Raw genomic sequence first — 14,231 nt, forward strand, 5'->3', positions numbered from 1 at the left:
AGATTGCTAGTACTGTAGTAACATTTTTGTTTATGTTAGAATTTTAGTTGTGGACTTTCATGATTTTTACTCACTTTCTGACCATTAAGTTACACTCTTTCTTAGTCAAATTAAAATATATTCTCTACAGTTTCACCATAGAGTTGAATGATCGCTTGCGTTCAGTTGTAACTTAACATACGAGAAATTTTTCTACCTTATGACGGTTATAGTTACTATTATCGTTCACTAGGGCTACAATTGTTGGTTCCACTGTCATCATGTTACCAACTTTCTTAACTTTCTGGCACTGAGCAGGTTTCGGACCCCCATATCATCTTATGATTTTGCGGAGACTTATATTTTTGGTAAACTTGAGTGCGCAAAAACTAACCAGTTAGACATCTCTATAACAATCATCATCTATAACAACACTTCACTGTAACAACTTTTCTTTAAAACCATTTTTTATGTTATGTTATAATATATATTCTTTATAACAATACTTTACTAATATTAGTCAAAAAAATATAGAAACAAATGAGAGAAGAGAGTATTGATGGTACTCTTGTTAGTGGAAGGAAACCACAAGAGTTATTTCAAAGTGTTCCTTGTTTGCTCGTTTATAGGGCTGTTTTCAATCCTGTTTTATAATGGCATAAATAGGAAATGGAAAATTAGTGCTCACCATTCAGAAAAGGTGTTATTTATTCTGTCTTATTTTCAGCTGCTAATTTCTTTAACTTCGAGAAGTCTAAATTTCAGGCGTCGACATTTTAAGTCTTAACTCTTTTTAGGATTTGGAAGTTCCAAATATTAATAGTCGTGACACGCACAATTCATTTGTCATTTGTGGGGTTGACATTTAAATTTTCGTTTCTATGCTTCTGCTTTTATAATGAGTTTAAGTTATATACAAATAACGTAAAAACTATTTATATAATAAGGTTAATTAAAAGATAATTATGGATAACTATTTAATAAATATTGATCGATAATCTAAAATAAATAAAAAGAAATTTGCTATAGGTGGTCAACTTACATTGACAAATCTATAACTCAAATCCTTTTATAATTTATTAATTAGTTGATCTACAACGAAATTTAATACTAGAATAATAATCCACCATACTTATAAATTAGTTACTTTTTCCATCTCAATTTATGTGATGGTGTTGAATTTCGAGAGTCAAACAAATAATTCTTTAACCGTAATTTTTTATATGTCGTTTAGATATTTTGAACTATTAATTAGTGACTTATAGTACTTTTTACGTAGTTTCCTAATATATAAATTTTATTTCGAAAAACTTAGAGATTCTATGTTCATATACACAGTCAAAATTAATAAGTTTGAATCTCAAAAAATTAAAAAAATATCATATAAATTGGGACGAAGGGAGTATATACCTATAGCATGTGTTGTTCTGTCAGCTAACTAATCTTTCACTTCAATTGAAATAAGTACGAGCTTTAACATTTAATTCGTCGAGCTTATTCAATTAACAATGAAAAATGAATAAATTAAATAACAAAATGCGAGTTCATTAATGAGCAAAATTTAGGAAATAATTGGTTGTTTTGCCAAATGAATTGATTAAATGCGTTTGCCAACAAATTTAGAGGGCTAGTGCTATTGCATGAGCATTATTAATATATTCCTCATTATACCGTATTAATATTTTAATAAATGGACAATTAAATGAGTTTTTTTTGTCACCAATAATTCGACGTGGGGGTGGTTGGGGAGTACGTAGTTGATATCACGATTAAGGTTATTAATTAAACAATAAATTAAGGTAAGAGTCAAACAAGTATAGGAAATAATGGATAGCTTTATGTTTGAGAAAAGTTAAGGGTAAGGATTAAGGAAGCTTTTTTCCTTCTTCTACACCAACAACTACTCCAATGTCTATCCCTACAGTTAGGGCAGAGCTAGGAGTCCGGTTACGAATTCAGCCAATCTAATAATATTTGCTCAAAAAAAGTATTTTTGTAAAAATTCATAGAATATGTGCAAAAATTAAATTCAGAATTCACTTATAAATACTTAAAAACGATGTTCTACAATTTAAAATCTATAAAATTGAAATCTTAACTCTACGTGTCTTTCACTTCTTTGGAGTTTGTATATGTGATGGATGACCCCATTATATTCCTTTTTCCAAGTTAAGACAATTTCAAGTATTGCATTTTTATTTTAAAACAGGAGAAAAAAATATGGGAAAAAGAAAAAAGAAGAGGAAGAAGAAAAAGAACTAGAAGACCAAAGAAAAGGAAGCTAAAGTAGAATACTTCACACTTGTTAAGGAAACTGTATTGGGATTAATTGTAGTTTAAGGATTACAATTTCACCATATTCTCTACTCATATAACATTTTTTTTTTACAATTATCACGAGTCCATCTCGATATCATGCATGCGTAAGTAATAATTGTTAAATTGTTACTTTATATACACACAAATTATTACTTACGCATACATGGTTATAGTGAGAATACAAATTAGTTAACCATGCATGCGTAAGTAATAATTTGTGTGTATATAAAGTATATGTCTTGCATTTATTAACTTAGTATAAATATCATGAGTAAGTTCTTTCCTAATTATATAAATCTCCTCTAGCAAAATGAGAGAAGAAAAACATGGCTAACAAGACGATAATGAAATTAAAAAAATTCTCGAGAAGAATGCTACATTATACTACTAAATATTTGCATTTTACAATATCGATCAATTTCTGTCAGTATTATAAATATATAAGATTGAATATTTAATACATAATCAAATTTAAAGGAAGACACGTTTGATGTTACTGAATCTTGGATTTTTCTGAATTGATCTGGTTGTCGGTTAAATTTATCTTATTATAATATTTTTATCTTTCCTGTAGCTATTATTTAGAAAAGTTAGCGTTACTTTTAATTTCCTATATTGAATACCTAGTAAAGTGCATTTCATAAGTATAATTCAAATATTGTATTTTTTTCTTATATAGTGTTATTAGAGGTTAGTTGTGATAGCTTAAGGCAGGCGCATCGCCTTGTTAGGCAACACATTTAAGGGTCCGTTTGGCTATACAAATTTTTTCATAAAATTTTTACTTTTTTCAAAATCAACGTTTGGCCATAAAAATTTCAATTATCACTTGAAGATGAATTTCGGAAGTTTTTGAAAATTTGAAAAACTTCAAAAGACTGTTTTTCCAAAATTTTCACTTCAAATCACTCACAAAAATTGAAAAATAGCCCAAAATTATATTTTTGTCCGAACACAACTCAAACTTTCAAATATCATTTTTACTTGAATTTTTTTCCATTTTTTTTGAAAATTTACAATTTTTTTGTCCAATCGCACATGGTAGTCGTTCATAACAATTGGAATGTAACTATCTAAAAAAGGAGAAGAAAAGGGTTGATCAAAGTTTTGTATTTTATCGACATATAGTCTGTTTGGCCAGGGTTTTCCCTCCTTAAAAGCATTTTTTATCAAAGTTGAATTATTTGGCCAAGGTTTTAGAAGGGAAAAGTGCTATTGAGTATAAGGAGAAGCAATTTTGGAGAAGCGGAAAAAAATAGCTTTTCCCAAAAATGAACTTTTTTGAAAAGCATTTTTGAGAAAAATACACTTAGAACCACTTTTTAAAAAACAGAGCCAAATAGTAATTGATGCTGAGAAGTGATTTTCAAATTAATTAGTCAAACACATACTGCTTCTCACAAAAAATATCTTTTTGAGAGATGTGTTTTAGAGAAAAAACACTTCCCAAAACAAGTTTATTTTAGAAGTTTGGTCAAACAGACCGGCTATTAATATACTAATCTGCGGGGTTAGGACATAAATGTTGCACCGAAAAAACTTAACGACCCTTGTATGCCCCCAGATTGTTAATTACCTGCACGCACCCCGAAAATTCGAGGCACTCCCCACGGTCAAATTGACTTACATATTTGTGTATTTGTTATTGGATATCTTACATAGATATCCCAAATAAGTTCCAACTTATCAACCTCTAGCCATTAATCATCGCTTATTGGTTTATTGGTATCGAATTATTGGGGTAATGGATGGTGAACGGATTGAGATTTTATAATTAACGGCTTAACGGTTTGATGACGGATTACTCAATTTTCTTATCGGATAAACCGTTAACCCGTTAAGAATTTTTATATTTAGATCTTCCTATGGATCTTGAAGTAGCAAAAACTCCTAAGACTCGATATCCATTCCAATTTATAACTTTTCCACCCGAATTTCTAATTCTATCCGGCTTATCAAGTTTGTTAGGATGCATACAGGAAGTCAGTCAATAAAACCATTAATAAAAAAGAATCCATTTCAATATTATACGGAAAAAAATCTATTTGGTTTAGCCGATAAACCGTCCGATAATCGTTAATTTGATACCAATCTGCCCATTGTCTTATTGGATGGCTAGGAGATTACAATATTTATAATTCGATAACCGATAAGCCGAACCGTTAAGCCGAACCGTTAAGCATAATTATCCGCCTGATCCGCCCAAATAAGCATCCCTAATATTCTTAAAGAGAGAGTGGTACTAAATAGTGTTTTTAAAAAGTAAGGACTTGAGGTGGGGCGTTACACGTAATACAGGGCGAGGCAAAAGTCTCGAGACACGGGACGTAAGCCCCACAAATCTTTACTTTTTAAAATTTATGAATTAATAATATAGCACTATAACAGAAAAAAATATAAAAGATATATTAAAAGTTCAAGAAAACTATTTTTTTTAAAGAAACTCATACAAAATAAAATATCTAGCATGTTTTACAAGTATAAATAATGCAATATTGTTAAATTTACTATGAAATATAAATTAACTACAACGTCTTAACTTTCAAGCAATTAAAAATTATAATTTCTTAAAAAATATTATCAAACTGCATATTTTACCTCTTTAAAAACTCAATAAATTTTATCAACACTGTAATTTAAAATATTACTCCTTCATGAGTAAATATAAAGTTATTTTTAAATAGTAAAATAATAAATGTATGATAATTTTAAGAGACATAGAACTAAGACATGAAAATCTATCAAGTAAAGATATAAATTTTGGTTATATATTTTTAGAAGAAATATTCAAATGATATTCACTCTCTCGATATTCTCAATTAGTAAATATGCAATATTATGGTTCGTTATTTGAGTTATTCACAATTTTCATATTCTAATAGATAAAAAGAACTTTAATAATTTTTTTGTTAAAGAATATTGAGAGTCAATAGTGCTAATTAGTGAATTCAACACATGATTTGCATAAGAACTGTTAGGCGAGTCCCGAGCTTTGAGCGTTAGGCATGTTTATGGCGTACAGTCGGCGCTTAGAGCGTAAGCCTCATAGAACTTAGTCTCACACATGAGTCTCAAGGCGTTTTGATAGTGCCCCGCCCCGAGAGCGAGCCCCGATGCGAGTCCCAAAAAAGCCTTTTAAAATACTGGTATTAAATAATAGATATAACGAATAAGAGTCATATTTGTCCTATTATTTTAAACAAATAATCATATTTCTCGTCCATTTGAGTATCCAAATATACATATCCCTACGGTTGCATTTTTGAACAAATATACCCTCATATGTTAAAGAGATTCGGACCAACAATAAAATAGACACGTGGACGGCTTATAAATTTTGATATTTTTACCTTTCTATATTATATTATAAATTTATGTACAGAGAAGTTATCATTGAATTATATTTTCATATATATATATATATATATATATATAAAATAATATATTAGACTAAAATCTTTCACATTTTCTGTCCCTCTCTCTCTTTCTCATGCCTAATAGTTTCTTGAATCAAACGATTCTTTCAAAATTCATTAAACATATTTTTCTAAACTGGGTAAATATTTTTCTAATTTTATATCTATACGAAAAAATCACAATAAACATTTTAAAATACCCGGTTCGTTTACCCAAACCCATTATCCGACCCATTAGGTGTCTCAGAACTCTTTCTTCTTCATTAGCTCAATTGTTCACCACACTGTCCAACAGTCTACTGACGCCGCATTTCGTCTGCCCCTTCCAACTTCGCGCTCTTCAGGTTCTTTTCATTAACCAACTATTTTACACTTCTCATTCGATGAATAGCATATCTACTTTTTTCTCTGTTTTTTTTTTTGGGGGGGGGGGGGGGGGGGGGGGATTTTTCGTGTTTACTTTATCATATTCTTCCAGCTAGGAATATTTTACAAAATGAAGAGCAGAATTGAAAACCTATCTATTTGGATTCCTGTATTTATACCACTAACGGAAATGATATGGGAAAAAAGGATTTGCAAGTGTAGAACCTAGATAAATTCAAAGCTGGATTATTTAATTTTGAGGTCTTGCAATAAATTCACACTAAGGAAGGTAGAAGAAAAAGGAAAAAAAAAGCAAACTTGAAACTGGAAAGAAAAGATGCTTGTGTGTGTGTGTGAGAGAGAGAGGTTTAGGCCTTTAGGGTTTAGGGTGGTGGATAATTCAGCTGATGAAGAGGAAGAAAGAGTTCTTGACACCTAATGGCTCGGATAATGTTTTTGGGTAAACGAATAGGGTATTTTAAAATGTCTAATGGCTGTCCTCGTCTATTGTAGTATTTGGTCCGGGGTTTTTAATGGTTGAGGAGTATTTTTGTTCAAAAGTGTAACAGTATACAATAAGGGTATATATAGTCGAATGCTTAAATAGAGGGAAGATATAAACAATTTTTGAAAGTAAAGGCGAAAATGTTACATATTTCTAATGGCCGCCCACATGTCTATTGTGGTATTGGGTCCGGGTCTTTTAATGGATGAGGGGTATTTTTGTTCAAAAGTGTAACGGTACACGATAAGGTTATATACATTTGAATGCTCAAATGGAGGGAAGATATAAACAATTTTTGAAAGTAAAGGGGAAAATGTTACACATTTCTAATGGAATATGGATACAGGAGATCAAACAAAATGTTCATTTGATATTGCAATTTCCTTTTGGCAAATCGAAAGTTAGTATTGGTTTCAATGTTGTGATTGGAAGTTATTTTACTTTTGAAAAGAAATTTGGTTGTTACAAACTGTGGGCAATTTTAACTATGAAGATATATCTGCAGTTAATTAATCTGCTCGTGCGATATGCCGTATCTGGTTCGTGAGCATCTATTCATTGGCAACATAGGCGATGCAGCAGAAGTTCTTGAGCATGGTAGTGATGAAATTACGCATATCTTGTCCGTCCTTAGCTCAGCTTCAATATCCTTTTTCTCAGAATGGCGTTCTAGTCTTTCAATACCAACGAAAGAGATTCGGAAGGAATATGTTGGGGATTCAGGAAGTGCCGATGCTATAACTGATGAGAATAAGAGCTCATCATCACCTAAGAAACTCCTCTACTCGTTAGAGCATGCAGGTAAAGATTTAAAGTTTGTAAGGATGGCTGCGCCCTTGAGAGACATGGAGAATGAGAATTTGCTGGATTCTTTGGATGCTTGTTTGGATTTTATCGAACAAAGTAGAAAAGAGGGGTCTGTGTTGGTGCATTGCTTTGCTGGTGTATCAAGAAGGTATAACTTCTACACGGCTAGTTTTTGGGTCAATTATATCCCAATTTCTGGATGCTGTAAATTAGATGGGACGTTCTTTTAAGTCCCGATGGACCTCCACCCTATTAGATTGACCGGGTTTGAAGAATAGTGTGAATCTTTGACTTGACCAAAGTTAATCAGAGATATAATATGGATATTACAAAACCATTTTCAATTGAGGAAGCTTATACTACATATCAGAAAAGGGAAAAGCTCTTACAAAGTAGTATTATTTTATAAGAAGCTGTAGCTTCTTTTCAGTCCACATGAAAAAGCAAGATATTCAGTTTTTGTCCAACATAATTGTGGATTAAACAGATTAATATGGATACTTACTGATTCTTGATGTTCTAAATTCTCAATTGATAAGAAACGCTCAGTGTTTTTTTCTTTCCCCCTGCTGATATTCTACATGATGTTATTTGATGTACGAAAGAACTGTTTTAAGTTGCCTTAGCTGAACTGGCAAGTCTATTCACCGGTTAAAGTGGTACAATACCTCATGGAATGAATATGTCCTAACTGATTCAACGAAAAAGATGTGTCAGATATGGACATCTACCTTTTATTACATACCTTTTGTAGAGGATTCAAATTCATACAATGGCTTCTTTTGCTTTTCTTCATGAACACTTGAGTTAATTTACTGCTTAGGCTGTGCTACAGTTAAGCTATAAAAATGAAAATAATACATCAAGGCTTAGTAATTACTAGTTTAAGCAGTTACATGCATCAAGAGCTGGACCTTATCCTCGCGTTTTTTCTTTCTTTTGTTAAGATGAAACTCATCCATTAATTTTAGTTGTCAAGTTTTGGAAAATGAGATAGGGTGGATACTGCTTTATCAATAACTTGCCAAACTAGTAAAATACGAATTGAGTTTTGTTGCAACGTAAAGATGCAAATGGTTCGATAAGGTTACCATTAAGAAATAATATGCTGCTTTCAATGTTGAAACAGTAACTTTGGTAACAAGCTACTGTATCGAACCATTATATTGTACAATATTTTCTTTTTCTTTTTGGTTGAAGACATTATGTTACTTTCTTGATGTATATATCCATATGACAAGCATAAAAATGGGGTCTGAAATTATGATGCTTGCTTGGCAAAGACGAAATTGGTCAAAACTTAATATTTTCATTGGCTTATACTTCTTATTCTTTCTTTTCTTTTTGGTGGTTGGGGGGAGGGGGGAGGGCCCTGCCCCCTAGGCCGAACTCTATCATGATTTAATCTTTTTGCTTAGATGCAAAGCTCCTCTCCCATGTCTATCAAATTGACTTATAGTAGTTATGCCCTTCGCGGCCAATATGATTAGTCACCAGCGTAAATTGGCAAGTTTCTTTCTAGAGTTATTATTTGGCTTCATTATAAACTCTGGTTATGTCACACTGAATTGGGTTTCCTAATATATTTGTTCTAAACAAAGCTAAATGGAAATTTGGTGATAAAGTGTTGGCCTCTTGCTCATTTCATTTTGAGTTAAATTGTGTTTGATTGCCTAATGTTTCACGTACTTCTTAGACTCTTCATATTTTTATGGCGCAGTTCCGTGTGTATCACGGTACTTCTGTGTTTATTTAAAGGAATGGTCATTAAATTATCTCCGATAATATTCTTTTCTACTGGTGTGGTTATTATGTACTTTTCCACTTGAATGTAAGAATGACGGGAGATACTTCTCTGTGTATGGCTCTCTTATGGAGACCAAGCAGCCTACATTCTTCTTGGTACAAGTTCTACTGCTTACAATCTCCTGCTAACTTTACCAATTGACACCCTCATTTTGCTCTTTTGGTTGCAGTGCAGCCATCATTGCAGCTTACCTGATGAAAACTGAACAACTATCTCAGGAAGGTTCGATTTTTTTCCGTTTCTACATGTGGACCTTCACTATCGAAAACTTATTCTTCCCTTTATTGAGAGCATATTTCAGCATATAATAGGAAATGTTGGTAATTTCCTTTTGAGCTGCCTGGAAATATTACACAATTTGCTAAGAATTAGAGATTATTCTTCTGGTTTTACACATCTTGTGATCTTGAAGCTTGATGCTTTTTTCTTATTATTGTTTGAAATTTCTTCTGTCTTTTTTCTACAGATGCAATTGAATCTTTACGTCAAAGCTGTGAATTTGTCTGCCCAAATGATGGTTTCCTAGATCAGGTGAAATAGGCAGTAAGAATTGATTTGTAAGCAACGGTTTATGATGATTACTGAAATTAGTTTCCTGCTTTGTCCACTACCTGACTGGATTCTGAGTGATTTTTTTTCTTTTTTCTGCAGTTGAAAATGTTTGAAGAGATGGGTTTCAAAGTTGATAATGCTAGCCCCATTTACAAACGCTTCCACCTAAAAGTCCTAGGTCCCTTTTTCACTTTCTATTGCTTATCTTGAGATTACTATTACTATTTTTTAACTAAATTGTTAAAAGAAGAAAAATGGGAAACTCCTGCATATGCAAAGGTACATGAAGTAGCTTTATGTCAAAATGACCCATCCAATAATCTATACAAATCTAGAATAGCGAATTGACTGAAGAATATGGGAAATATACAATATTCTAATGAGGACTTTCAAATCTGTGGGAGCCTCGATATTGCTTTTTACCATATGAATTGTCTTTAGGATTTGTATTGATGGACTAATCTAACAATCCATGTACCAAGATTTAGCTCTTAATACTAGATTGCTTGAATATTCAATTATTTCATCTTCTGTCCTCATTCACCTTCTAAAGGTGAATTGTTGTGATTTATTAAAAATCTCAAGCGTTGGAGGAGAGATATACTTCTAGTATGAAATTGCACGTGATATCTTGTGCTAGTTAATTTGTTGATCATGAATATATAGGGCTTACCCAATTTCATTGCCCATTTTTTCCCTCTTCTGGTTCCTCAAGAGGCACATTGCCCAGGAGCTGGTGGTCCAACATATGATATACGTGAAATGGGAGACCTCCAAGAATTATCATAGCAAACTGTTTTATGAAAAATTGACGTTCTATCTATCTTATACCACTAGTTGTGAAGTAAAAGAGCAATTCAAAATATTTGGATTAGAAAAGACTATGATCCAAATAGTATCCTATAGAGGTTTGGAAGTGTCTGGGAGAGGTTGGATTTGTACGAGTAACCAGCTATTCAATGTTATAGGGAGGGATAGAAAGATGCAAAATGAGTGGACAAAGAGTACCTTCGTGTCGATATATAAGTCCAAGGATATTCAAATTAGTGCGAACTTTCTTGGTATAAACTTACGAGTCATACAATAAATTTTTTGAAATGAGAGATAGAGAATAGACTTAGGCACATTACAAGGGCATAAAACTGTTTTGGATTTAAGCTTGGTAGTGGATATAAGATAGTGGCTATTTTTGTTAAGAAGGTTGGTGGAAATTTATTACAAAAGGAGCTACACATGATATTCATTAACATAGAGAAATCATATGATAGAACACCAAGAGAAGTTCTATGGTGGATGCTTCAGCAGAAATTTTTTTATAAATCAATAGAAGAGGGCAAAAATGGAGTCAATTAAGATATAGCTTTTTAGTAAAGTTGCATAATAGATAAAGAGGCATGCTCATAAAATTAAAATGGGATGGCAAAAATGGAGGAGCTCTATGTGATAGAATGCAATAGGAAGATAAATGGAAGGATAATTATATAGAACGACGGTGAGATCAACGATGTTAAATGGTAGTGAATGTTCAGTCTATTAGGCTAACACACATAGAATATAAGTGTTGTAGAAAAAGCATATGTTAAGATGGATGTACGACGAAACAAGATTAGAAATCAATAGTCTGGCAAAAGTTGCAAGTATTACACTTACAGGATAAAACCCTTTTAAATATTTGATGGCACTTGTTGCTAAATATCAATTAATTACATTTACCAATAAAAAAAGAACACTTAGAGGATAAAACGAGAAGAAAATTACTTAGATAGCTTGTCAAGTCTTTACGTAGACCTCTAAAAGCTCCGTTCTGTAGCTGTAACATTATGATGATTGAATGTGCTAAAAGGTTATTTGATAGACTTAAAGTCATGGAGAGAAGTTGTCGTAAAAGATTTCTCTCTCAGATTTAATACAGAGTGAGCTAAAAGCGAAACATAAGGGCAATAAATGATCCATAAAGGTAATAACTAGTTGTATGCCAGTGTGCAAATTAGTGCAAATTTACGAAATCTCAATAGTTTTAGAGAACCCCTTAACTAGCCTTAAAAGCATATTATTTAAATATTGGAACAAAATTGTCCAAATAGAGCGGAGCAGACATAGATGATTTGTACTGCCTATCCCAACTAGTTTGACATTATGGTATAGTTGATTGACAAGATTTGACTTGTGAAGTACTCCTATTGTTTTAAGGGTTATCCCTCTTTAGAGATATTTCTATTTTCCCCTAGTTTCATATGTACCAATTTAATTTTTCAAGTTTTGCTGCAGTTTTATCTATCAATAAATCACTGTCTACGAGTTTTTCCCCAAAAACCTTTTAGCTTGTTTGTGTTCAAGGGAATAGAACTTGATTAAGGCTCTTCATTTTTTTAATGTAACAACTTCTTGAATTACTTGGTAAAATTATTACTAGCTTGTATCATTGCTTTAGCTGATTAGAAACTTTATGCAAGGTTCATTGTTGTGGAGGATGGAAGGAAAGAATTACAAGTCAATAGCATCTTATTTGGACTTCCAGATTATAAAATTTTATTGATAAAAAAACTAAGTTGCTGTCTTAGTAGGCCACAAATTGAGAAACTTGACTAGAACCATGATAATAAATACATTATATTGCCCTGCGTGAGAAAGATGAGCATGAAATAAACCTTCCACCATCAACAGTGTAAAAACTATTGGGGGGGGGGGGGAATTGCAACATCTTGAACTCTTTGCATAAATATATGTTGCCTTACAAAATTATATTTTATATTTCCATCCTTGAAATAAATATATTTTTTTAATGTATCAGGTGATAGTTATAATCGTGGAGAAAGAATAGACACCTCTAAGTTTGGGGCTGATCCAGGCTCGGCAACGGAAAGCATTCCCTCAGATGTGGATGTGTCCTTGACCAAGGAAACAGCTCCTGCCCGAGTTTATCGCTGCAAGAAATGCCGGAGAGTTGTGGCACTTCAGGGTAACGTTGTAGATCATGTTCCAGGAGAGGGTGAAACAGCATTTCAGTGGCATAAAAGGAGAAGTGGCAATCCTTTTAACAAACCTGATGACGAGTGTTCATCTGTCTTTGTTGAGCCTTTAAAATGGATGAGAACAGGTATTGCGCACTAGTTCACCCCTTTATTTCTAGGCCAACATTACCTAGATATGGTTGGCTCAGTTCATGGAGCAAGAATTAAATGCAATATGTAAAATAACCCGAACGGTGTGTCAGAAAAGATGGGATTAATTCAGCTCATACGTTAATATGTCTTAAGAACCCTCGACTTAGATATACTCTTTCCTTTTTTTGGAAAAAATAAATAAATACTATACTCTTTCCTGAGTCATGGAGGACTTAAACTAGATACATATGAGCACACATTTGATGTGATGGAATCCTGTTCATTAACTTTATGGGCAATATATTTGTAGTTAGGTGAATCTTCTATATGCAACACATTTGTCCATAGGACATAAGGGTAACCACTTGGACCCTGAGTTTCTCATCCTTCATATGTTGCCCCTGTAAATTATTGTACACATGGTTCAACATGAGAACATTACCTGGTTATTATTTGACAGATTATATTGCTTACAAACAATCCCTCTTTCTTGGTCATATATTTGTACAATGTTGGATATCTGCATTGCACCTTTTTCTGATCTGCCTCGAAAATGTCGCCTGCAGTTGAAGAAGGTGCCCTGGAGGGCAAGCTTTTATGTGCGCACTGTGAAGCTCGCTTGGGTTACTTCAATTGGTCAGGTATTCAGTGCAGTTGCGGAAGCTGGATTACCCCTGCTTTTCAACTCCATAAAAGCCGAGTGGATATCAGCAGCATGTGAAATTTTACAAAGGAAGAAGGTTGTGGCGTGGAAATACTAATACATTGGGAGCTTATTATACATTAAAACCAAATTGATCTTGCTTATACAGTTTTGAGAACCTCTACAAAGATAAATACTCGGGAACCAATCCCTCTTACCTGCTCTTTCATATAAATTACTTGGAGGCTTGGGACTGGGCTGCACCTCTTATTATAGGATATACATTCATAAGCTGTATAATCAAAGTATACCGAGTGAATGCACTTTCTTGTCCAATGGAAGATTTATCTGCACAAGTATATAAAGATTGTGTCTTTATCTATTTGTTGGAAGCTTTTAGATTCCTAAACTAAAGTTATTACTGTTCCTGCCAAAGTTTTTTAAAGTGCATTATTCAGATTCAGTCAGTTTGGTGAGTATTATTACGGGGAATTGTTTCAATTTGCAAAAGAATTCTTATAACGTGCCATGTATAACTTACAAACTGCATGCAAATTTATTTCTTTGTTTCCTTTTCCTTTTTTAATATTTCAAAAAAAAATAATTATAATCCCTACCTAAAAGGAAGTGTGTCCACACTCTTTGCCACATCAGTATTCCGAGGTGAAAGACTTTCAATAACCGTAGGTTTAGTTGACATGACCTTATTTTCCCTTTCCCTTCCTACGGGCGG

The 14,231-nt window shown here is 32.8% G+C and overlaps 1 protein-coding gene across 1 annotated transcript; it reads left to right on the top strand.

Moving 5' to 3' along the window:
• Window positions 1–5,926: 5,926 nt before the first annotated feature.
• On the top strand, window positions 5,927–13,880 carry LOC104101941 (uncharacterized). Its single transcript, XM_009609491.4, has 7 exons — window positions 5,927–6,058; window positions 7,091–7,540; window positions 9,369–9,421; window positions 9,666–9,730; window positions 9,851–9,929; window positions 12,543–12,848; window positions 13,422–13,880. The coding sequence occupies exons 2-7, from the start codon at window positions 7,113–7,115 to the stop codon at window positions 13,574–13,576; spliced, it is 1,086 nt and encodes a 361-aa protein (XP_009607786.1). The 5' UTR covers window positions 5,927–6,058; window positions 7,091–7,112; the 3' UTR covers window positions 13,577–13,880.
• The last annotated feature ends 351 nt before the right edge of the window (window positions 13,881–14,231 follow it).

This window comes from Nicotiana tomentosiformis, chromosome 5 (assembly GCF_000390325.3).
Source record: "Nicotiana tomentosiformis chromosome 5, ASM39032v3, whole genome shotgun sequence".
In the NCBI taxonomy this organism is placed as follows: Eukaryota; Viridiplantae; Streptophyta; class Magnoliopsida; order Solanales; family Solanaceae; genus Nicotiana; species Nicotiana tomentosiformis.